We start from the raw sequence: 27,221 nt of genomic DNA, 5'->3' as shown, positions 1-27,221 counted from the left end.
AATAGTTTAATTTTGCGGCCAGGAGAATGTTTACAACGCTCATTACACAGACGGACAAACGAATCAAGAATACATACACTTTGCGCAGTCTTTGCAACTTTCTTCCTGACGTTGCAAACGTTTCGATAAGATGAATATGTCACTCATTTCTCGGTGTCGAGTATAAAAACATGAAATTTTGATATTCTCTTTAATCTTTATTGTTCGTAACCGTTTTACGGCAATTTTGATACACATAACGCTTGACCAATATATATATATATATAACTACCAACTTTTTAACCCGTTCAGAGTTCTGTGTAAAACTCTATATGGCGCCTATAAGTCAATCTTAATGTTGGACTCGTTAAACAATATCCAATAAGTGGTTTTCTATTCGCTTGATCTGCCAATGTCGTATCTAAACTATATTAACTGCTCACATTTAAAGTATCAGTAGTTTCGCATACTGATCCAGATATGTCCATTACCATCGGTTGCCAATCGGTTGCCTAAAGGCTTCTCATATTAAGCTTCTCATATTAGTGCTTATGTCATTAGGCTACCTCGTTATAGACGCAATATTTTTGTTTTAATTATCAAATGCTTATCGTAACTCCTTAAGTACATTATAACATTATCTATAACTTGCGTCCTAGAAATTTTATATACACTCTGGTATCTTCATTGGTTGAAATTTTTTGAACCAATTTGAATTGAAATAAATAAATAGATGAATAAATAAATAATTATTGAGTGGACCCGGCCGATTTTGTCCGTCTTCGTACAGATACTGCAGAAACATCAATAGAATGCAAAGAACAGAGTTCGTCTCAGTTGATGTTCCGTTCGGTTGCGTGTTCTTTGACTGTATTCGTCGATTTTCGAAACTAACCCTCCTGCAATAAGCTAAGATGCAATCAGCTCCGAAACTTTGAAACTCGCATCTTAAGTTTTGCCGTAAGGACAATAGTGAGAGTATGTGCACAATAGAGTGGTTAAAGACTGACAGGCACGTCAAGATGGGCTCAAAATTTTACATTGCCCAAGATTGTATGTACGAACTTATTGTGTGATGTGTTATTTTATTTTCGGAAATTTCATAATTAAATCGCATGCGATATGTTTTGAAGACTGCTTTCATATCGTTTGCAATATGTAGAAGAAGCTCCTTCAAAATGTGGGATTGTGTCGACTTTGCGGCATATCTATTACAGCAATTGCTTCGAAGATTGCAAAAATCGTTTTGGTAATGGTGTTCATATCAGTTAATTAATTGGAATCATTTTTTACTCATATTTAGATAGTCGGGCGAAATGTTGGCGTGAAGTTTTAAGTGTACTTTTACTTTGGATAAGATTTTTGATAGTAACGAGGAATTTGAAAGCGTCAAGTAAATATTCTCATCTATTTATTCTCCTTCATTTCGAAAATTGCGATATTTAAAATATCAAACTTCTAAAAATTTGCTTTATGTTGGGATAGGTAAGTATTGTTGTTCATTGCGTCAAGAAACTATTCATGCCTGTAGGTATTGGTCGTTTTGACTGCATTGAAATGGATTCAATTTTTGTTATAACGTTTGCATCATCCAAAAGGACGCTTCAGAGACTCTATAATGTATTATATATATCCTTGGTCGGCATGAAATCCTGAAACTATTAACCCATGTCTATCCATCCGTGCGTCAATGTGGCGAACGTAACGCCGGTTTTCTAAAAAAATTGATAGACTTTTGTTCGTTAACCTTAAACGTTTTACGGAAAACTTTTCCATTTGTATGCAGAAATGGAAAGAATGGATCATGTCCACACAAAGTTACAAGAGATCACATTTTCTTTTTGTCATTTCGCGTATCAATCATAAGGTAAACAAGATAGAATGTTTACAATTATTTTGAACATTCTTCAAATGAAGACGTATTATCTGCGTAAAAATGGTTTAATTTTAAAATGAATACGGTAGACATAGGTGATTACTTTTTCCTTAATAATATCAGCGATATGGGTATCAAAAAAATATTTTGGACAGTAGAAGGCGGCAAGGTAAGTGTGTTAGTTTTAATTTGACTATTGTGGATGTCATGACGTTGCGGATGAATTTTTTCGTTATAATACCGTTAGTATGGGTATCACATAAGAGGATTTGGAGAATAGAATGCGGTTTGGTTTTTTGATTCCAGCTATGAAAAGTTATTGTGTCCGACGGGAAAAAAGCAGGGTTTTCGAAAATCACAACACATCCAATGCCTTAATTTTCAAAATTTTTAAAAAAAAGTCTTACCAATTATAGTTGAAATGTTGCTCTTTCATACGTTTAAGAGTTTGAATTAAATAACTCTTTTATTATAGTCAAAAGAAGAGTTGGAAAAATATTTCTTTTTTCTCAAAATTAATGGGACGCCTTTAGGTATCGCATTGCATTGCGACAGCAGAGGACGTAGGTAAGAGCTATGAACAAATGCGATATTTCCATGAGTTTTAAAGTAAAACGACTCGACCTCAGTCGATTACGGCTTTTTCTTACTATCTATTTGTTATATGCTCAACGAGGGTTGATTAGATATTCGTCAAATGATTATAAAGCTTCGAAATACATCTCGGACACATGTAAGCTTTCCATCATAGCGAATAACATTCATTTTTCTATTCATATCTCTATGATGTACGTGTGTTGAAATCGTCCTTATGTTTATCTGATGTAGATTTCACACCTTCAAAAATAAATGTGTCGACAATGTTTCTCTTTTGCTTATAACGCCATTTGGGAAACTTGTGATTTGTACTTTAAATTTGTTACTGTTAACTTTCCCTTAGAGAGCTCGGATATTAATTTAATTTGTATCCCACCATTCGTCACTAATTTTAAAAAATCCCTACATTAGTAAGAAGTATTCAGTTTATACAAATATCTATGAGGTTTTAGCAAAATGCATAAGCATATGTTTAATCATTTGCTTTAAGTTACCTTCAAATATCGTAATTAAATGTTTAATAAGAGATTCAATCTATATCCGATACAGTTATGTTATCATTAACCATCATATCATATATGTAAACATAATATAAAATATAAAGGCTTTGCTTGTATTCGGAATACAAGCTATGGTGATGTATATTAAAAAAAAATCACTTAAAATGAAACATAATTTCTCTTTTATTCGCTAATGTTTGATTTTGTACTCATAAGCGCTCTTTTAAAAGTAAATTTCACCATTGAGAAGATATCGCTTAGCGTTAGTACGTTTTAAGTACATAGTGTGAATGCATTGGTTTAATAAGGAAAACAGCTCGATTAAGAGAAATGAAATGCTTTGAATGAAGAGAATACCTAATGATCAGCTGTTTTTGCTCACAAACGTGAGAATACAAGTTTTGACAGCAGTTTTATTCAGTAAGTAATTGCAATCGTTAAGATCGTTAAGATGAAGTAGTCAAAGCAATAAGTTAGCAAAACCTGAAATTAATAATATTCACATGTTTCCGAAAATTCGGCATTTCAGTTCTTTATTATTGAAATAACATTTAACTTGTCTGAAACAATCCTTAAAAAGACTTTTACAAATCCTTTTTCACTTAGTCAATATCAAAAAGAGTACTCTTAGTGAGTGCAAACCTTTAAAAGACGAAAATAAGAAATTTCAGTTAAGCTCTTCAAATTTCTCCGTGTGAATCGTTTTCAAAAGACAAGTAATTTTTGCTTTTGTTGTTTGTACATAGTTAAAAGATTAACAACAACAGTGGTAATAACGACAGAGCAAATATACTGTAGACATGATACAGACATGAAGATCGGAGTTGAGCTTAAGCAAAAATGAAAACAAACAAAGCGTAACCAAAGCAAAGACACAAGAGGTAAGAAAAAGAAAAAAAAAAAAAAAAAAACGATTGTGTTGAGTTATATGAGTGAAAAAAGAAACTACGAAAAAGTTCAAATAACAGTGCAAAGGCAAAGAGCCAGTTAGTATTGCTGCTGTTTATTTGTGAGAGTTCAACCAACCATTGTACGTACGTACGTATATTCATTCATCTGGAACTTTAATAAGCAATAGTTTTCTTGATGGAAAGGTGCTTTCGGTGACATACCGCGATAATGCTAGAGTTCACAAATCATGCAGTTGGTCAATTTTAAGGGAACGTATAACTGTTACATGTGAATGAATGCATTTGTGAGAAATAAAAGTGACTTGTTGTTTTATATATGTACTTTCATTGTTACTTGAATTGTTTAACTGGAAAAGAAAATTTACTTATTCACTTTAATTCCTTAACGAACATGTATGTGAACTGTCATTATATGCAGCAATGTTTATTTGCTACATTATGTTAATTACTATTAAAGTGTTCAAGCAAAAACTTTCCATAGTGAGTGTATGTGATAGTCTTAGGGGCTAACTGACCGGGTAAGTTAACAATACTCTTTTGATTATTTTTAAGTTAACATAAAGAAAGTTATCTTCAGCGCCAAGCACTGACTGTTTCGGTGATATGCTGATAATGGAAAGCGCAATCAATATATTTTATTTGCTTTGAAGGAAACTTATTTTAGATTTTATTTAATTTCACTTACCTAAATAGAAAGTATTCTCGTATGTGATGGTAGGCTGTTTGCCTCTGCGTAAGGCCAGTGAAGAACGCGTCCGTGTTCTATATGGGGATGGTGTCGTAGACGTTGTGGTAGTACTGGGCATTAAACTTTCTGCCAAAGCTAGTTTCTCACTGAATACCACTTCGCCGTCCAGCTGTAACTCCAGCAGACCGCGGTCTAATATAATTTTGGCTGTATGCCAACTACCATCGGCAATGAAACCACTTGATGGCGCAGAGACTGTATCGTTAATTGATCCCAATAGATTGCTGGCCAGTTTCAAATGACCATCTTCTAAACCTAAGCCTAAGAATTTCGTATTATCATGTTCGCTCCACAACAGTAAACCGTCCGGTTCAATGGTGGAGAAATTCAAAGAGATTTGTAAAGCTTCACGCGGTCGTATATATAAAGAAGGGCCTTTGCGTTTATCTTTCATCGGTATACGTTGTGGCGGAAGTACTAGGTAGCTGTTCCCGCGAAAACTGGGAGTCGTCGGTTTGCCCAAAGCTGTAAGAAGTTTATAGTACTAAATTGAAACGACTTTATGCGAATTTTTTTAATTCATAGTTTTGCGCTTATGCAAGTCGTTCTGATTCGTTTTCGTCTATCGCGTTTCTAGTTTTTGTTTTTGAAATTTCATCAGCATCACCCGTAGTTCGACATCAATAGAAATTCCGTGACTTTTACTTATTGGTTTTTGTTTTCTTTGTAAATACGTGTATCAGTCAAAGTTTTGTATTAAAAAACTTAAAACTTGTTTATTATCTATTTTTTCTGTGTATTCATTCATACTGATACGTAGGTACCTTCCGCAAGTTGATTGCTAATGAAATCTGATTTGTGTCTACCGTAACTTACCAATTTCACAATAGAAACCTCCCCAACCGTTGGGACATGAACAGCGACCGCTTCTTAGACAACGTCCATTGTTTTTGCAAGGTATTAGTTTACAAGTTTCTGAATATTCGCAACGGTTTCCTTTGGCATATTCAGGGCAAATGCAATGCGGTTGCAATTTCTCGTCCAACCAACAATGACCGCCGGCCTCACAAGAATCACCCCCACAGGCCGTACCATCACAGTCGCGTATATTACGCGATTCTTCAAGTAGATCATGACATCTTTTTATTTTCTATGCAAATTTACTTTGTTTAAGGTTACCGCACTTACCCATAATGTTCGTCTCATTAAGAACAATTCTTGAGCCGCTAACAACTAAGCCTCTAACGCAACCTCGGAAAGGTATGGGAAAGCCTGAAATAGCATTATGAGGCAATTTCGACAAATCTTTCAAGCCACCTATGTAAAGTAGAGAATCAGGTTCTACTAAAACTTCGGCGGTAGGCGCTAACGCGGAGGAAGCACTTCCTTCCACCCAAAGGGTGAGCCAACGGCCTCTTTGAGCCATTTTAATTTTATGCCATTCTCCAATGGCTAACATGCGCACGCTGCGTACCACTGTCACATGGCTGTTAGGTCCAGATATACGAAACTCTACTACTCCGCCTTGCAATGACAACGATACAAATCCAATTTTCTTGTCTTGATTATTGTTAAGAGTGCCAAAGTAGAGTAGCAAGCCACGCTCGGAAAGCGGCCTGAGTTGGAATTCTATGAAAAAGAATTGTACCCGATGATGTTCTTCATAAGTTTTCAAGGGTACGGGAGAGAAACTGCGTTGTTTTTCCACTTCATTCAAAAGTTTCATCACAAAGTGTTGATTTGCCGAGCTAATGGGCTTAGGAGGCATTAGTTTTTTGGTGAAGTTACGATAACTAATCATTTGCGAACGCTTTGAACCTAATTTATCGGAGTTTTCATAAAAGTAGGGCCATCTCACCGCCAAATAAGAGCGACGACCAGTTAATGAAACGTCACTTAACGAATGTATCGCTGCATACAATGAATAAAAAAATAAAAAAATAAGCAAAAAGGAAATAAATTATTTTGCAAAATGTACTTGCCTTCTTCGCAATTCTTGCCCGTTTTGCCGACCGGGCAATCACATTCGTAACCATTGACCAATGGTACACATGTCGAATCATCCGAACATTTATTATTAAATGAATCGCAAGGATTTGTGGGTTGTGCACACAGCGGGCCGTACCAGCCCTCTTGACAGATGCAACTACATAAATAAAACGTTTTTTTAATGTTTTTTTAATGTTTTATAAAACTACTGCTTCACTTACGTGAACGTTGCACCATGTTGCAAGCAAGCACCGTCGTGCTGACAGGCATGACGATGGCATTCTCTAGTGCCACACTGTCCTACACCGCGTCCTCTTACCCCACGTGTCTCTTGCAGTGGTACGGTCACCTGTCCAGCCTTAAGGTGCACATCGTAAATGCAACCTTGGAAGCCAGAATGCAATGGTAGATCATGTGGCAAAGTATGGAAATTCGCTATTTCATGCCCTCCCAAATATAAAATGGGCATAACATCCATACGGCTAACACTGCCAGGCGAACGGCCAGTAATATTAAATTTACCATCAACTGAGAGCCATGCTTGCCGGCCAATGCGCCCTACTTTAATCTCGTAAGGCACGCGGGGAGCATCCAAACGAAAATCAATGGGCTTTTGGGTGAATATACGTCGTGGACCGGCACCCAAATTCCATGTTAGCATTATATAACCTTGAATGAAACTGATAGCCAGATGATCGCTCTTTTCATCATGATAACCAGTCTGGCCAAGGAAAGCTAATAAAGCTATTTGAGACATAGTCTGCGGTAATATCTTAAAACTCAATTCAAGGGAATACTCCAAAGGTATTGGCACCGTGTACGCCACAAACGAAGATAATCCATTGACACTGCCCGAAAACGAGGGTAAAGCCACTTCCAAATCTGTTAAGTTTGTAAAGAAACGTTAATTACATTTGCGTAGCGCAAAGACGATAGCATCATGCATCGGTCCATCATTTACTGTACTGACACATATATGTCGTGATTGGAATAAAAGGCTTTATTATTTATAGTAATATTGTAATCTGAAATGAAGTCTGCTACAGGTCTCAAGCTGTTTCAATTACAATTGTTTTCCGTGCTCAGCATTGATTTTGAAACTACTTTGGCAACTTTTCTTTATCGCAAACATCAATTTCTCGGTGATTTGCTGAACTTAAACAATTTCGTAACGATACCAACGTGTTGCTGAACGCACTAGACGTCCAAAAGAAGTGCTTGCACCAGAAAACATGGAAATGTAACCAGAAAATTATGTTCCATAATCGAAAAGTAAAGTTGCAAAAGATAGCTGACGTCCTAACGATGTCCGATGGATGCTTATTCAACGTTAATGGTCATAACGGCAAAATTGTTCCGTGAAAAAGATAGAAATCCTTATCTTAATTGCGCAGCTGTTCTGCTGTTCTTTACTAGAAACTCTACATATTAACGTCAGTCTATAACTAACGTCCCCACCTGTTGACTTTGAAGTATATAAAGAACTTACTGTGTTCACAATAATGGCCATGTTTTCCCAATGGACATAAACATAGATAGCCGCTTCCAGGAAATTGCACACAGGTGCCGCCATACTGACATGGATTATCCTCGCAAACCGACACTTCACAAGTGGGTCCCATGTAACCGGTAGGGCATTTACATTTCCATTTCTCCACTTTATCTCCATTCTCATCGACTTCATTGGTTTCAATTTTAATGCAAGCGGCACCATTGCGGCACGGACTCGACAAACAGGCCAACGAACCACATTCGGTTATGCCAAAACCATCTAAAGCTTCTCTGAAATCATTAAAAAAAAGGCGTTTATTCAAAATTTTATCGAACTCCCAATCAAAGTGAATTTCGCAAGCGAAACAAAAAATTTGTAAATAATCAAATAACTTCTGACAACCTTTTCACCTGATGTGGGAAGTATGACGCATTGGAAACAATCTAAAGAAAATATGTTCTTGATCACTTTGAGTAAGTAATCACTTAATTTCATCATTGAATAACCTGTTCACATGCCTGTTTTTCGACTCGCATATACTCTCATGTATCTGTGCAAGTGTTCCTCGATCTTTTCGTGGAGCAACATATATCTTGGCATGGCTTGGGAAACGGCGGGAGACTCTTTGATGGCGTTAGTGTTTATCTAAAGCAAGTGAAGCGTTGCAATGATCTCGTGTGGCTGACCTATGAACTGAGTTCAAAAATTTAAGAATCCGTTAAGCCTTCAATTTCGCCAGGCCTCCGAATCCATTAACTTGACGTGATATGCTTATGGATATAGTGACGTGCAGTTCATCTCATATGTTTAAAAGATCGTGTAAATCGAGAGGCGCACACTAAGTATTTTACATATAGCTTTCCGTACCATTCACATCCATTAGCTTCTATTTGTGCCCCCAATCATTACATATCTATTTGTATGTGCGTAAGTCCGCAGTCATGGTGCCATGTATCTCTAGCCCTTTTATCGTAAAGCTTATCTTAAAGCCGGTATTTTTAAAGCCTCACAAATTGACATGCTATATAATTGGGTCGGTTGTGCTTTATAGATTGAACTTCGAAAAAGACATGATTCGATCACAAGCACATTCATAATAGCACTAATAAACTCAAAAACGCGAAAACTTGCAGTAAATTTCGATTAAAAAATTTGTACCGTACATCAGGAACGAACTGAATTTCAGAAAGAATGTCAGAAATATTTATCATTTAAGGAGTAGGATTTTTTTTAACCTATCCTTTACTAACAACGAAAACAATCTTTTCCAGACAATTGACATTTAAGAACCCATCTAATATGAATGTAGTTTTCTTGCTTGCGACGGTCTACTGATATTCGAATGTACATAAATTTACGATGTACAAATTTTAATTAATTTTTCGCGCACTAAAGATAGATGGAGGTTTTGGGTACATGTAGAACTTGTTAACATATGATCTGTGTAGATATCATGCAGATTCAATTGTGTCTTGCACTAGGTAGAAGACACTCAGGTGCCCATGTTTTCCTGTTCGAGAATTTGCTCTAAAACGTATATAACATTAGAACGAAGAGATAATAATTCTTGATCTAAATAGAATTTAATCACCTAATTGAGACACTCAGTTGAACAAAAAAAAATCCACCAATGATAGATTTATCTTAACATTTGTTGACTTTTGGATGTTTTTCAGTTTGTTTTGAGGGGAAGTGTATAATGCGCGTCTGCTTTTCAGAAAATAATCAACATAATTGCTTGCTGTAGTTCAAAGGGGTTATCTATACGAACCGAATAAAGTATGGCGTGAAAGGTTTATTTGCGTGGAGATTTATAAGGGTGCTTGCTCATCTATGTAACAGAATTTATAATAAATAAGTGGGGGAAGCGATTTTTTTTTTCTTCTTTGCAGCGAATGATATGTCTGGCTGTTCACCTTAAAAAGTCAAAAGGCTACGATTTTTTTTTTTTTTTTATGTTGAGCATAAAAATATTTCTAGAAATATATCACAAGGTATTCCAATCCCTTTTCTTCTTTTTTTTTCCTAATCATTACGTACGTGTCACTTACTTTCATTAAGAAACTTTAATATAACAATTCTAATAAAAAAAAAATAAAAAAAAAAATTATAATAGCTTAACGAACAAAATTCTTGAGTATAAAGACTTGGCAATGCAACAGCATTAAATGATTACGTGCTCGTTAAAAGAAATGCTTGAAATACATTTTATCTTTAAATGAAGAGTTCACCCTGGGAATGAGTAAACATAACGTGACCGAAGATCTAAGCGTGTTGCTAACGGTCCATAAGGATAATAAAAATAAAAACATCTAATAATATATAAATTTTCAAGTATTTGCCATAAGATAAACAAATTTGTGTTTAAGTTGGTTAGTGCAAATTGAAAGCAGACACAAACATATACACACATATTTATTCTGTTAATTGTTAAAACTTCCATAGTAGACTGGAATACAAAATTAGAAACGAAGAAGAAAACAAAGTATAAAAAACGAAATGAAATGAAAACGTTGATATACTTCGGGCAACAGAAATAAAATAAACACCAATAAAAAACATACACATCCAAACCTACATCAGCACTAATACAAGCCTTTGGCAAAGCAGAAGTAAATGCATGAGGGTTTTTGCGACACCAGGTGTCTTATGTCGAAATGATATTTTTTCTATTAATGTGTATGTAGTTCGAATAGCCGTATGGAAAAATCGTAAATGTTTTTATTGCATTTTTTTATTCCTCATAAAAAAAAAAAAAAATAAACAAGAAAAAAATCATGCTCAACTTGGATCAATTCATTCGATGCTGGGCACTTGTTTGTAACATGCAAGGATTCAATAAAATTGATGTATTCTTGATGAAAGGAAATTGCCCATTTTGCCTGTTTCCCATTGTCTATAATTGCTTACCTACCACCGATCGCAAAAATTTACAAAAAATCGAGAATTTTGCGTAAATACTTTGTTTAATGGCCAGAAACTAAGTTTGCAATTAACGTGAACCCCGGCCGCAAGAAGAAGAAAAAACAATTACCAACAATCTGTAAAGAATGTTGGATTAATCCTTGAGGCAAGCATTTAACAGAGAGGTATTGGTAAATTGAAACCGCGGTCCGCGGTCAACAAAAAAGTTTTTCATGTACTCTTTTATAAGCGTTCCATGCTATGCAAACGTAAACAAAGCGTAAACATTTGACCTTATAACCCGTCATAGTCACTTTCATTGCCGTGTGTAACAAGTATTACAACATAATATATATTGTTTACGCTGTATGTACACATCTATCCTGCGCTAGAGAGCAACGTGTATAACGCAACATACATACACCATAACGTTTTTAACATAAATTACGAAGAAACGACTTAATCGAGATATTAATAGGTAAGCGTTTTAAGCGTAAATATCTGTTTGTGCATATTAGCCGATTGTTGGGGAACCTAACGACCAAATTGAGTTTGTTTTTGTATTGAGCTTATGGGGATTCAATTTCTTTTTCTATATAAAGTTTCAATTTCACCATACATACTGATCAAGTGACTAAATATATTCAATTCCACTAATCAAAAATTTATATATTGTTACGTTGAAGGCCACATTTAATAAACTAAGTCCCCGTCAAAACTGCTCCTCCTTTTCGGAAACGAAACTCTTTAAGATGTTGAAACTAAGCACAGAGATGCGATGCATTGCCTGGCATGTGTCACGAAGTAAAGAAACTTTATGAAACTGGCGACTCACGAAATGTTTAGAGGCACTTTGCACGAAACTCAAGAGGCAAAAGGTATAAGACAAGCTCGGTTGAATCGTGACAATCGAATGGAAAAGTCTAAAACTCACAACTCAACCTAATCTAAGAAATATTTGAATCTAGAAAGTAAACGTGCGAAAGCAGAGACTTTTTACGGAGCAATATTTTTTCAAATTGTGGGAATTTGTGAGGAACTCAATGTAGGTCCTTGTGTGGTAACTAAACGCTGTCTTTTTAGGTTATATCACTAACCTAAGAATGCTATTTTAAACCAATTTTTATAAGAGAAATAACGGTCGCCCTCTCATCACAAATCGCATTTTCCACTATCTTGTTTTGTAACAAAATGTGTGACAACAAAACACATCGTTTTTCCTTACGGCTAGTGACCGCCCATAGTGTCAGAATTTGGCTGTAAGACATGTCATAGAAAACATGGGATTTGAACACAAATGTGTCATCTCTTATTCTACTCTATTGGAGCAAAAATCTCAGGACCAGCGCTCGTGGATCTTAAATCATGAAGCTCGGCAAGAATATACGATTTTCGATTTTTTAAAGGGCTTTGCAAAAGTTATATCAAATCTGGTAAAAATATTGGATGCATATTCGATATCTGAAAAAATTTAATTAAGAATTATGTATTACGTTATATAACAGTTTGCAGTTTGTTTTGTGGCCATTACGAAGACGTTAAGGCATATTCACTTTGTTAATATGTTTGTAACACCCAGAAGGAAGTTTCAAAAGGCATATATATTACGAACTAGTATAAAATTCTGAACCGATTTAGAGATGTGCATCTGCCTGTGTAAGGTCTGCGATAAACATTCTCCCAATCGTGGACATAAATATGGTAAGAACCTTTGCAGTTCTTGAACTCAGATTGGAATTGAGAATGGGCCTAATCAGTCAAAAGGAAAAGATTGGACTTTCTTTTCATTACTTATAAACTACATTAGGTACAACGATAGGAATTTCCAAGTATATTTTATAGGTGACCGTACGAAGTCTGTACATAAGCGGCTACCAACATTCACTATTGTCGAATGTCGAAATATAATTTTCTTACTTGTTTTCCCTTTTTTCCTGATGATGCTGCCAAATGCAACCCGTAAGCATTTGATGGTTATATTGAAATATTTTAATAGACATGAACAGTAAGTGACATAAATATTTCCGAGATAGTGTAAGTGTATATATGTGAGATTATGTGTGCTATTTTTTGTCACTTGTTCATTGAATGTGAAAAGCAGAAAAAATCGATTAAGAAATATAAACGATTCGTACCGAAGCTTTTGATACTCACTACTGCTATTATCGTATTAATAACTTGCAATTTGGGGAATAATAGTACAGTTGACACAAATTATAGATGGATCGATTATTTTGGTATATAAATTACCAAGAATTCATTAAAGTTCTTCCTTTTTTATACCATCCTCGCACACTTAAACTATGCGTTAGAGCCAAAGATTTTTATGTTCCTATCGCAAATTTTGTAAATTTTTAGATAAGTAGGCGTGTAAAGAGGCAGAGCTGGACGCAGGAGTACGATAAGGGACAATGTCGCTGTGACTTTCTTAGAAACTTTTTTTTTTCTTTTAACTTGGCTTGAACGATGCCGTAAATATTTGGGGAGAACATAAAAATATAATTGTAGGGGTGGAAAAATTTTACGCTGTCAGCAAATATGAATTTTTGAGGATAATTGTGCGGCAACATTTTCTAGAAAATGGCGTGTGATATTTTCCACAAGTTAATCTAGATATTTCTTATTAACGAGATGCCGTTTTATTCATCCGAAATCAGATTTTTATTCGACCCCTTGCTAACCGCACAAAATTTCAATATTTCTACAATAACCTACGTCTACTCTATATAAAGAAATACAGATTAAATGATTTATTTTTTTAACTCAAATTTGGATCGATGAGATATTGAGCTAAAGGATTATGGTAAACGCTGGCGCCGGCCAAATCCTAATCAGTTTATGTAGCATGCTGGCATAGCTGGCAACTGGGCCTGTTTTGAACGAGAAAAAATATTTTCATGAATCGATTTTTTTATTCGGCTTAAAGATTGTAGGTCCGTTTAGCAATGAAAGCGATCCTATTGTATGGGGTGGGTTACAAAACTGTAACAACTTCTTTTATATATATACATATATGCAGCATCTGCGAGTGAGAAACAATTTTAGACAACAATGCGCTATGATGTTGTGCACACGTTTGGGTTGGGTTAACGCTTTAATTTATTCTTTGATGTTCTCTTTAAGCCGCTGTATCTTTTACGGAATGTTCGCATTTTCTGCGGTGCACTTAAGGATACCTTCGATCTGACGTTTATATTAGCGAAGGATGTCAGTAAGAAATGATTCAGTGTCCTTCGAATAAATATCACCGCGTTACCCCACCAAGTCCGTTAATTGTTGCGCCTGTTTACGCCGACTGTGATATTGTTGCCGTAGCAAATGAGCTGGACGGTGATTCTTAAGACCTCCAAGCAATTGGCATATTACTGATTGCGAAAAAATTGCCAGCGATTCTATTGTTATTTCAGCCTTTGGGAATTTGTCGCTGCGTTTTTAAAATAAGCTTCAACTATCTTCGCCTTTCGATCACAGAAGAGACTCATGTTTATCTTATGGTCGTATTCTGGTAAGTGTTGTAGAGGTGTCACAAGTGACATAGCAGTCAGAAACATTCTTTTTGTGGTTTCCGTAACAAAAGAACGAAGTTTCTTAATACCCTTCGCTCGACTTTCGTTCCGGAACAGTATTACAAATTTAATGCCACGTCGCAGAAAAACATAAGAAATCACAATCACAAACTCTTATGACTAGTCGCTGGTCACAATGTCAGGATACGGTTCCTATTCTCAAGGAAAATGCTATGTGTTGTACAAATTTCATCACTTATAGGTGGAGCTATAGCGCACCCTATACTAATAAGTGTTCACCTGTAAGGAATATGAGTGACTATTCTGTAGCTTATTGATAGCCTAAACACTGCAGTTTCCTAAGAAAAGTTATAAGAAAAACCCTGGTTTCTATTCATTCTTTAATGTCGTTGATTTAGCAACTTTAATAAAGGGCTTTTGGCCTTCTTGTAATTATGCATACATGTGTTCACGTTAAAAGCGGTTCTTTCCCATATGCTACGCTACACTTACCCAAATATTTCTCGTGTCTCTTCATTTATACGTAACGAATGCAAGCAACCGGTGAAACCGCTTCCGCTTTGTGATGGAGGCAGTTCGATTATTAAACCGATGGGGGCTTGAGGAGCACCGCCTAAATGTAACCAAGTATTTAAAATAGCTTCCGGCGAATGCATACGTGATGGTAATAATTTTAGCCAAGTGGGTTGATCACCAGACATGGCCAATGTATCATTGACTAGGAGTGAAGCATTGCAATGAGTATAATTGCGGCTGAAATCTAATCTGAAATCATAATAGATGAAAGAAAAAATCAAAATTATTATAATCACACACTTTTATCTAAATACATATGTAGAGGTTTTGGAAAAGTGTAATAATTTACAATTTTTATGCATTTTACACATGAATACTTTAAAGGGTTTTTAAGAGACTGTTTTGTGTTTCAAAATACTCTATAAAACATTATCGGTATTATTATTATTATTAGTGTCAAATCATTGCATAGACAAACTGTTAGAATTGTGTGTGTGTGCGTGTGTAGTGTTGTGTATATTTATGTGTGTATGTCTTACCTTTAGGCGTATTAACACGTTTAAACTGTTAACTTGCAAATAACCCTTAACAAATTCCCAAAAATGGGAAATACACTTCCAACAGTAACAGATGAAGCTGTGGTTTGTCTACACACGCACATATATATATATATATATGTAAACAAAAACCTATCTTTGGTATGTAAAATGTCAGAATCCTAAACTAAAAACATTGTCTCTCTCTCTCTCTATAGCATATTATACATATATATATGTATATGTATATATGAGTATGTGTGTGTGTTTCTATACATATCACAGTTTGTCTAAGGGATGCAGAATGAGGAATGTTTAAAACTAAATCTAGTGACACGAGTATCAGTGCGTGTGGTCTCTTGTTGTTCGTCTGCTGCCCTATCGCATTCAATGGTTTTTATATATAAATTGTGCTAAAGGTATCATTGTAACGTAAATGTGTATTGTGTGAGGGCTATTGTAGCCGTTTTGCATCATCTACGGATATCAGTCGGCAGTTTATCTTCCACATATACAAAGGCAAACGTACACTTGCACATGTACAAATTTTTAGTTTATATTTGCGTAAGATCTTAACAAAAGATAAGTTATCCTTTCCTTGGCGTCTTGTTGTTTCTGTTTTTATTACTTTCATATATTCGACTTACTATGGCAAAGTTATAATTTTCCCTTTTCTGGCCAGTGACTTTAGCAAGAACATGCAAACTTAAGTGTTTTAGAATTTTGTTAAACTCAACCATTACAGTTGTGCAAGGTTACAATGTTATGGTAATGGTAGTGGTTTTCAGTTATATCTTTTGTTGTTTGTTGACGATAGAGGCTGGGACAAACAATATAATGTTTATGATGTGTACATCAAGGTGATGTCAAGTTTTTAAAACGGAAACTTTCATGTTTTGTTATGCAAAGATTAGACAGAGAAAAGTTAATATTTTTGCCATTTTCGTTTCCTGCCTAGTTGATGGAATCTATTCGATTAGATGGGAAACTTTTAACATGAAATTACTCTTATCTCGGTTTTTAGAAGATTCCTTTTTTTTCTACAAATTTTGAAAGCCAAGTACTAAAGGCTACAGCTTTAACAGGACAGAACAGATATATTTTCGTTAGCCTATTAAATTAAATTAGTTTTCATTTTATAGAACAAATTGCTTTTTGGAAAGTTATTAATAGTAACATTTGAAGTTTTAAAGAGACTTAAAAGGCAATTTTTTTTAATTAACTTCTATGATGACATTGAAGCTCAGTGTACTATTTCCTTGAATAATTGGAAACAATTCCGAAGACAGGCCTGACTTTTTCTTAAGTTTAGACGGGTAAAGAATTGTCCCTCTATTGGTTCGGCTGCTCAATTATGCAATGTTTCGTTCAATTATGTATCGAGCAGATTAATATTATTTAAAAATCTCTTATATGTATATCGCTCTAACAAATTTCCCTCTTTTGCTTTCACAGATTCTAAATCAGCAGTATCTTTGTCTTCTTCTCGCTTATTTATTTAATGCTTTCAAATCGAAATTCTTGCATTTAATTCGACCAAGTAGATATTATTATTATTAATTGTGTGGAAAATTTGTAAGACGATTTAAAGGATCTGTTGTACTGGCCGGTGCCCCTGGCCCGAAGTCTTAAAGCACGGGCATCTAAGGCATTCGGCTTTATTAAAAACTCTACCGCACTTGAGATTTGTATTCACGATCGTAATATAAGTAAGAAGATTTTAGAATATTTAGTAAGACAATCGAAAGCTCTCGATAGATTTTAATGCAGCTACGTACGAATTTTAGTATTACGAAAAAAATGTCAGACTTGCTGTTTGTCTACCCCAGAATTTCAGTGCTGCAATACGTTAAAGTAAGACCCACCGGTGTCTCCAGAGTATGGGATCCGTGGAATTAACTTTATCCACTTAAACGTTTTGAATTCTTTTGTTTTCCTTTAAAAAAGTTATAGAGCGGATGGCCATCGAAGCCCTCAATTATTTCATTTCAGGCATGATGTTGTGGAATGAATGCCTTTTTCGACCATCAAAAGTGACTATTGATGCTCCCTCGAAGTATATATATGTCAAGTAGAAGTTGAGATTCCTTATCGATTGAAACGTGTTTTAGGTGTAAGCGTCCATAAAAGTTAAATAATTCCATTGATTTTACGTGTGGATTGTCTTTTGTCCACACAAGTCTTATATGTCATACTTGGTATCATTTACAGTTTTACCGCACTATTTATTCAGTTAAGCTAATAAATATTTTGCTCTCAAGAGGGGGAAAAAGCAATCAAAGTTCTATATTGGATTGAATTGTTTTTTTTTTTTTTTTGAACTCCCAACCCTTAAAAGTATTATGTAATCTTCGTTTTAGACACTAATGGATTAACTTATTATTTATTTAAATTCGCTTATGGTCAAAACTTTTATCAAAGCTACTAAAATCTAATATAAAGTTATTGCAAAGTTTTCTTTGACTTTTGATTTTAACGCCAAAAAATAGGAATAGTAAAATTTCTTGATAATAAATAAAAGTAGCCTTGACATCCAAACCAATAACAATTCTCATAGTTCTAAGAGAAAGAACCACTCATTTAACTTTAACTTATATTAAACAAAATTTCGGGGCCATTAGCTTAAGGCGTTCAACTCGATTGCTTTTCGTGAAGAAAAATATTTCAACCCCATCGAAAGTATTTGCTCTCTTGCCTACACTCACTTACTAATCTCTCTAACTTGGCGTGTAAACTCTTCTTTTAGTCTCTTATGGTAAAGCATACCACTAATATGAAACGTATGAAGGGTACAAATAAGAGTTTGGCCTGAATTTCCCAAAGGACTAATTGCGGTCAATTTTTTGGAAAAATGTTCAAACTTGTTTATGCGAGTATGGAAGTGTTTACATTTATGGGCTGCTGGGACTTAAAAGTAGTGGTAGTAATGGTGGTGCTTTGTTGAATACAGAAAAACACAAAAACATTTGTAAAACGCAAGTATTTAACACGCAAATGTCTGCCAACCAGTTTACTGCTAGTCAAGTGAACGCACATGAGTTGTTAGCGGCTCAGCGGCCAATACTGGATTTAGTTTGGCCGATATTGTCCTTACTTTGTTCACGTGCTATAACTGTTTCCTGTTGATTAACAGCAATAGCAAAGGCAGAGGCCAGTGTCATTATTATTGATATTGGCCTTATTTGTATTGAGTACAATGTTCTTTTGGCATTTAGTACAAAATATGCCTGAAACTCTAAATTGCTTTGGTTACCAAAGCCTTATAAATTATCGCGTGAACATTATGGTCTAGTTTTATTACTTCACGTATATGTACCGTCAATACATGTTGGCGGAAGTTTACTTTTCATACCCACCACTAAAGTATGAGGGGTATATTCATTTTGTCCAAACGTTTGCAACGCCTAGAAGGAAGCATCAGAGACCCCACAAAATGTATATATTCTTGATCAGAATCAAATTCTAAATCGATTTAAGCATGTCCGTCTGTCCCTCTGACTGTCTGTGTAATGTCTGTTTTAAACATTCTCTTGGGCGCAAAAATGAAGCTATGGACTTCAAATTTGGCAGAAATATTAAAAGTTCTTGCACGCAGATTGGTATCGGCCAAATCGGACGAAGGACGTGTCCACAACACCACTTAAATTGGAAAAACCTGTTCTTTTCAAAGGGAATGCAAAATTGGTTCTTTGTTCATTACGCATAAGCTATAAGCGAATAAATGTTCAAAAATTTGAGCGCATATTCTATGGGCGACGCTGTAGTATTTGTGCTTAAAGACGGAAAAAATTGACCACGTCTACACAATATTATAGCGTATCAAGGCTTTTCAATACGCAGAAACCCCATAAAGTATATAAACTCTTGGCCAGTTATAACCTTGGAATGCAGCTAAACCTGTCCGCCTGTTCGTCTGTCCATCTGTCTGTTTGGGTGGTATTGTTTGTGGTAAACATGAAGATGTCGCCTAAAAATTTGCAAAACAATTTGAAATTGACTTGAACTTTTCAAAAGACACGCCTACAATGCCCACATGCCTCTACAACGAAAACTTTTATCTTGAAAATAGAAGAAATTAACTGTGCTCTCTCCATATTATAAAGCATGAGAATTTAGTTTTTTTATGTCTTTTGTCTCTTCCTGGGGTTACCTGTTTTACTTACACAAAATTAACATTAAATTTGAAATTCCATAAGTGATGGTAATAGAAGAACGATGCATAGATAAGAGAGGAATAAACAATGGGACGGAGACTTGTCTTGAATTGAATGGAGAACATCTCTTTGTCGTTCAAGATTTTTTTGTTGATAGTAGTTATTCAGGAGAACTGATAAGACATCAAGCCTTTTCTTAATCATGCGTTTGCCGTAATTATCGACAAAATGTCAGCATAAGCAATCACCTCATATTTATGCACAACAGGCATCTCGTCAACAATGGCAAAGAAATAATTTTTCGACATCACTTACTACCATAGATTTGAAGAACAGCAGAAGTTGGAAGTAGGCTTGCCAAAGAATGACTTCCGCGAGAGATCCCACTGATTTCAGGGGATCCTTTAAGGATGGTTCACTTCTATTCTTTGACATTGCGTTAGGTGTTTCGAAACTGAAGGGAAATTGGTCTTACAACTAAATGTGCACTTGCTTCGCTCTCAAATTTGGTGCAGCTTTTGGGATTTTGAGAATTTTAGTAAATCAATTGATTTAAGTAATAGTAACAACCTAACAAGAAAAAGGGTTTTTGAAATTTTAGATCGAAGGAATGGTAGCTGACTTATAATATTAGGAAAAATTGTTAGATATAACATGTAAGTATTAAAGAAAAACTTATGGAAAAATATCGCAAAATGGGAAACACCGCAGCCGCGCTGGAGGCACCTTCAGCTCAGGGGGTTCTTCGGTATGCAGAGTAACTATTGCAAAATTGAATTAAAAGAACCATTTAACCTGCTTTGTTACATCTAGAGAATGGCGTAGCTTTTTTTAAAAATATCAATTTTCGTGCGATTGCCAAGTGATTGAATGAAAAAAGTTTTATTTTCGACACAAAAAAAAAGTTCTCTATTATCTCCCTCCGATTGCCTCTCTTCTTCCCTATGAAAATAGGTTGCTTCTGCTGTCCTTACCGTCTCTTGCGAAGCGTAGGTTTGTTCTTGGCGTTTCCTTTGTAATCAAAGTAATAAATGGTACTATTGACGCGCCTTTATTACTTGCTGAAATAAGCTTTAATGCCCTTAACCGCTTCTCTAGGCACTTTATCTTGGTTAAGCTTAGTCAGTGTAAATGTAATTATGAGCTGTTTAATCCCCTCAGAGTCGTTTGCAAGAACCTAAATGACGTCTATCACTTATTCTCGTTATCGTATTTTTTAAAGTCCATTAAAGCAACATTGCTTAATACGCGCGCTTTACCTATGTCGTATTTAAACTAGCTTTTAGCCTTAAAAAGTCGCTACGATTCGAAAATGAATTGTTGTTAAGTATTATCGGTTGACAGGTTTACGCATGTTTGCGATGGCTTAGGGGTTCATTTGCAATTTGGTCCTGTACCGGTTGTAAGTGTGGCTCTATGCTGGTTGCGTACATGCTTTTTTTTTTTTGCTTCTTATTTGTTTTATTGTACTTATACTAAGCTTTATTGTTAATTAATATAAGTTTTGCTTTAAGTGCCAATTGAACTCGACTGTTATTTGTTTAGTTGAGTTTCATGTATAAGTAGAATTAAAATAAATAAATAAATGCATATTGTTGCCAATCGTGAACATTCCAGTTCCAAAGTAAAGTGTTATTGGGGAATTGTTCGAAGAGTGTTTCCATTTTCAATACCGCCCCTATTTGGACCAAGATATATGCTGATATGTATATATATACATGTATTTATATATCGAATTTCATTAAAACATCTTAAAAATCTCGGACTGTGGTAAGGTAAAAGCATGTGGGACGGACAGACGGACAGATAAACTTAGACAGAAAATGATTCTGAATCTATCGTCATAATGAAAGACGGATCTATCTCAAGTCCTTCTGATAACTGCGGATGTAGGCACAAGTGGTGTAAGGTACAATAAATTTGTATATTGCTATCTCATTATGAACTTAACATGCAGCGACCGTTATGAGACACTTTTCGTTAAGCAACTTAGGTACGGTGTGTTTTTGCTTGACAGTAATGCTCTTATATAAAGTTTTGCCTTTTATTTTTAAAGAGAGTTCGTTGACAAATGACAGAAGTGTTGCGAGCGTTTACAAAGTCAGCTTAAGCTGAGAACAAGAAGACCATTCGAGTATATTGAGTTGACAAGAGACATACTCTGAGCCCATTGGATTGGCAAGAAGTACATGTCAATATTTTCCCCTCTTTTTTCTTGCTATCGAACTACTGAAATATTCGTGACTCCACTTCCTATCATTTTTTTAATTTAATTTAGTTTACAATTGACAACTACATTTTTTGGCTTTTTTGGCTTTGAAGAAAATTCCTCCGAGAGAGAGAGCGAAAGAAAAGAGAGAGACAAAGTGCACAAAAATTCTTCTGAAAGTAATTTGTCCCAAAAAATTAAAAAAAAAAGTTTGCCTTATTTGCCCGTACAATTTTATTGAACGATTGCTTACAAATACTTTTCATTGAATGTTTCTTAAAAATTTCTCTTATAATTTCAGAAAAACCAAGAAATCAAATAAATTTGGAAACGAATTTTGGGATTAAAAATGGTCGTGGATTGAAATCTCAAGTGCGGTAACGTTTTCAATAAAGCCGATAATCTTAGATGCGAATTTATATCTCGGGCTGATCTTTAAAAATGATGAAAATACCGTCGTTCTGGTCAGACTGAGTTCGCAAAAGCTTATTCAAGAATGTTACGCAACGTGACATTAACGTATGCCATAAGTTACAAGACCTTTTTTTGTTGCAGCTTTTATGACCTTGTTTCACAGCAAAGTTCAATAATTGGATCATGGCTCTTGCTCCGGAATAGCAAATTTGATCCAATAAATCGTGTTATTTGCTCTCAAGATTAATGACCGATCATCACGACAGAATGCGACTGTTCCTTATCTAGTTTGTCTATTTATCTTTTGCTTTTAGAAGAAGTGCACCTAACGCACGCTTACAATTGCTAAGGACTCAGAGGACGAAAATGTAAAAATATTACATTCACTAACTTACAACCTGGAGTACAGACGTCTAGTTAAAGTGACATACAGATATTTATTGGGTTTGATACGATAAAGGAGTGACGCGGATTGATGAGGAGTGGTTGTTATATATTTAAGGTTTATTTTATTGTTACTTTATTCCTCTTCTTAGAAGATATTCAGCGCGTCAACAACAGATAATTCTTTGCATCGTATTAGAAAGGGCTCAGTATGCAATGCTAATAAAGTTAGTGGTTATTTTAATTTATTTGTACAAAATTTTTTTTATTTTTTATTAATTTATTAGCGTTAGCTAATATGTTGTTACTATCTTTAGCGTGTTCTCCAGGCCGTCACGTTTTTCTTTAGTTATCTATTTTTGTGTTATTTATATGTTTTTCTAATACTAATAAATAATTTTGATACTTTTTAAGCAACTTTAGTTGATTTATTATTATTTTTATATCCTCAACCACTCATGCTGCAAAGATGTATTAAGCTTATGCGAGTGTATGTAACGCCCATAGGGACTTTGCATAGATTCACCTTTTATTAAAAAGAGATTTTGACTCGATCTAAGCTTGTGCGGTCCGCTTATCCATCTTCTATTTTTGTCTTCAACATACAATTCGCAATTTTTGGGATATTTGGATGAAATTTGATTCACTAACATGTTCTCACTCAGAATCAGTGTCTGAATCGATTTAAGCTTTTCTTTTTCTATCCCCCTTTTTGCATTTAATCCATAGATGGTATTTTTTGAGACATTGTAATGAATTTTGGTATACCGAACTGTTTTGGCCTTATTTTGGAAAGTCGTTATATCAATAGTTATAAGCTGGTGTAGGGTATTTAATGGCGGACAGCGGCCCATTATATTGTTCTTACTTGTTGTTTTTTCTTTTTGTGTGTGATTTTGTTAAGGAAGTTCTTTCTTAAAACGTTTTCGATAGAAAATGCGCGTTTGTATGTGTTGTATCAAGTATATTTATTAGATTTGATAGTGAGCAGTAAGTGACTAATGCCATCATGTCTCATTTTACATTGCAGATACATAATATTTACATATTTTGAGTTTTCAACTTGAGTATATTACAGAAATAGCCCGAGAGAGACAACAAATGGAAGTTCGGGCAATTAAGGTATTTGAGGAAAAGGTAAAAAAGGAAAGAGTTATGTTAACTCGATGTGTATTTTTGGACCTTACATCTATATATGGCAATTGTTAAAAATTTCTCTGCGTTTTATTTTATTTGTAGTGCTTCGATTTAAGCTGGATTTTCTGAGAAAATTTTCCAATTTATTTTCATGTCCGATTTTGTATACGTTTTGTAAGCAATAATTGTTTGGAAAGCTTGACGGGGAACAATAAATATTTTGAAATTATTAAAACACTTTAATTTCCTTCCACGAATTTCTTCTACATGTTAGGCAGACTAATTTTTCCACTTGAAATTTCTGAACAAAATTTTATTAATTTGATTTTCCAGCCTCTCTCTTTTGTTTGCTTTCCTTTATAACCATTTCATTTGGTTAAACGTTTTCGATGCACACAATAGATAATTCTGTTCTTGCTTGACAGAATGGCATTTGCAAAATTAATATAGGATACCAATGTTTAACTTCATCCATGAATTATTGAAAATTTCGTTAGCAGATGGTTTTTGGGCTCAGTAGATATGCTCCTAACTAATGAAATGGTGTGATGCCTGTCATAGAAAATGAATAAGAAATTTTAAGATATCCTTTGATACCCAACATTGAGGAATTGGTGGCAAAGACGTTGTCTTGCAAGCAAAAAAACTCAATTATCATTATTATAGCTTGAATTGACAAAGAAATAAACTCTAGGACTAAAAGCAGACTGAGCACTAGTAACGGACATCGTATAATTTTCTGTGTAAGTAAATTTAAAACACTTTCAACGAGACAAATTGTAAATTCATCACTGATGACGGCCTATACATCTCCACAAGCTATAAGACAACACGTTGTCGAAACTTCTAGGATCAGATTTTTCTATTAATAATTTAGAATCTTTTTATTTGTACAGCTAAGGTTACATCCGCCCTATATGTATATAGAAAAAAGCTTTTTAATAATTCCGTCCTGTAAGGCGCTGTACTGTCGTTTGAAGACCAACGAATTATTTCAAGTTCAACTGCATAACCTGATTGCAGGTATAGTAAGTTTCATTAACGACTGCTATTTCTCCTTCTTAGGTACATACCCTATCCGCGATAACCTCGTGTACTTCGACTTTCGTCAATCCGTCTTCTTGTCTTCGACTTTTTGTTATAACAGCGAGGCTTTAATACGTCTTCACTATTACGAATTTTATCAGAAGATTTTTGCCAAACCTCTTTGACGAGCGAGTAACTTTCTTTCGATCTTATTGTCCCTTTGAAAGTATATGCGCGGTTACGAACTTTGCCACAAAAATTTTATCCTTGGCTAAAGTTAAGTTTCGGTTTTTTTCCCCTTTTAATGATAGATGACTGGGATAGATAAATGGGCCGATAAATAACTAAGGCTAAGTGAAGCTGAAGTTTCCCGACACTCTTGTATAATCTGAAATGTTGATAATCTGTAGAAAAGCTATTGCGTAAGAAATTGATGTTTCTTGACTTTGACTTCTCTAGGGAGCATCGACCTAACAGCTTTTTTAAAACGTGGCAGCAAAAGTTATTAAAATATTTGGCCTATGTAAGTACTGTCGTATTCTCTTCGATAAGATTACTATATTTTTGATGGATAGTAGTGGTTATATACCCGGAGTGTAAAGTGATATACTTCTTAATTTAAAAAGATCGGTATACCTTTAAGCTGACTTTTTGTTGGCTAGATAATAAAACGTATTCGCTAAGTACAGCTACCACGCAGGAATCCTTAGAAAAGCGAAAGTATTCAAACACTCTACTAAAATGCGTGTGTTGCCAAAGTCTTGAGATTTTCTTCATTTTTTATTTTTATTTTTTTTTCATTTGATAACAATATTTGACTTTATTTGCTCTTTGAATATGTTATTCGACGACGGTTTTCGTACTTTGTACCGTTTTAGAACTTAACAATTTAATTCAATTTACACATGCCTTAGTAAATTCTCGAAAACTCTTGTGTCAACTATATGGGATGGTCGGTAAGGAACGAGGTAAGTCACATTCAAGTTTGGTCTTTACTTTGTTAAATCGGTTTAACAAGCAGATTATATTTCGCAAGCAAGCAGATTATTTACCGAAAATTTATTTTTTCCTCACTCCTCCTTTCATGGTTTAAATGCTTAAACGTATCTCTTCTTAAATTGTTCTAAAATATGCTGACAAGGTTACAAACCAATTAATATTAATTTAACAAAGGCATTGATAATTATTTTTGTCTGCGATGTCAAACTCTTAGCCAAACCATACTGAAAACATTTCACCCCAGGGTTAGGTAAAAAAAAAAAAAATTTCAAATTTATTGCAGTCATTAGTAAACAGTAAAAAGTGTTAATGGCATTTGCCACAAATGTGTGGCAACAACAACAATAACAGCAACAATAACAACAACAACAGTTGCAAAAACATACCCTAACACTTTATCTATATTTGTCTGGCCGACGCATCCCGTACACAAACCTTCATAAACTTATCTATGCAGTTATAAGTGTAGGATAGCTACGATGAAGCAAATAATTTTTTTATATAAAATTATTAGAGTAAAAATAGCAAAACTTTTTCCTTTTTTTTCTCTCTCTTCTTATTTCTATTTCAACTTAATTTTTTATTTTTGTGTTTTCTACTTACTCAGCGCGTATTGTTATCTCGTGGCCCGTGTTCACTGGTGTCTCAAGTTCACTCAATAACATTGTTTGTAAACCACATGAAAATTGAAATTGCAATAAACCTTTTTGTAAAAACAATGCCATATAATGGCCGCCTTTAGTGCCCTGTGCAGCAGCCAACATGATGAGGCCATTGGTGGCACGTGTGCGTACTTTTAACTGTACATGCATCGGCAGTACTGTGTCCAGTGAATCGTGATGTTGTATATCTTTATGTATACGATGCGATACGTATGAATCACCGGAAAACGCTGCATTTTTAATGATGATGGGTGTTTCACATAAAGCACCTTGACGATCGAAACGGCAAACACACTGGTTACATGGCACGGCGTACGCGATGGGATGACAAGGGCGAAAAGAAAAACAGAATAAAATGACTGATTAATTGAATTAAATATTAAAACTCATGAATTTTATATATACGATGCACTAAAAAGTTATTATATATTGGAAAATATTGTTTATTGTTTAGCTCAGCAACGTAGTATGTGGGGGAAAGAATAGCGTATTTTTTTGTAAATCCCATTGAAGGATTTTAGGCATAATTGATTTATACTTCGCGCCGTAATCCTAACAATCGAGCTTGCGAGAAATCATAAAGTTTATATACTTCTGATTAGTCCAAGATTTTGCGAAAGTAAATATTAATCAAATCTCTAGGCGGGAAACAAACCTCACTTGTCTAGATAAGTAAAACTGGCATACTATTGGTAACGCAAAATTTTAGTTATTTTAACAC

The 27,221-nt window shown here is 34.8% G+C and overlaps 2 protein-coding genes across 11 annotated transcripts in view; one reads left to right on the top strand and one right to left on the bottom strand.

Annotated features, from left to right (window-relative positions):
• The window catches only part of LOC119633910 (protein eyes shut), a 146,210-nt gene that overhangs the window by 1,240 nt on the left and 117,749 nt on the right, over nt 1-27,221 (bottom strand). For all 10 annotated transcript variants that reach the window (XM_038027738.1, XM_038027731.1, XM_038027734.1 and 7 more), the window contains 8 exons: nt 26,442-26,794; nt 14,956-15,228; nt 8,030-8,322; nt 6,762-7,422; nt 6,534-6,697; nt 5,740-6,462; nt 5,428-5,670; nt 4,549-5,076 (listed from right to left, as the gene is read on the bottom strand). In XM_038027738.1, coding sequence (XP_037883666.1) covers nt 4,549-5,076; nt 5,428-5,670; nt 5,740-6,462; nt 6,534-6,697; nt 6,762-7,422; nt 8,030-8,322; nt 14,956-15,228; nt 26,442-26,794 — 3,238 coding nt within the window. The remainder of the gene's footprint in view (nt 1-4,548; nt 5,077-5,427; nt 5,671-5,739; nt 6,463-6,533; nt 6,698-6,761; nt 7,423-8,029; nt 8,323-14,955; nt 15,229-26,441; nt 26,795-27,221) is intronic.
• The window catches only part of LOC119633912, a 154,229-nt gene continuing 130,436 nt past the window's right edge, over nt 3,429-27,221 (top strand). Inside the window, exon 1 of the mRNA XM_038027740.1 lies at nt 3,429-4,381. The gene's annotated coding sequence lies outside the window, so the exon portion shown is untranslated. The remainder of the gene's footprint in view (nt 4,382-27,221) is intronic.

Source organism: Glossina fuscipes, unplaced genomic scaffold (assembly GCF_014805625.2).
Source record: "Glossina fuscipes isolate IAEA_lab_2018 unplaced genomic scaffold, Yale_Gfus_2 2, whole genome shotgun sequence".
NCBI classification, from domain to species: domain Eukaryota; kingdom Metazoa; phylum Arthropoda; class Insecta; order Diptera; family Glossinidae; genus Glossina; species Glossina fuscipes.
Note: the sequence above shows the minus strand (reverse complement) of the source record. Positions and strands in the feature narration are given on the sequence as shown.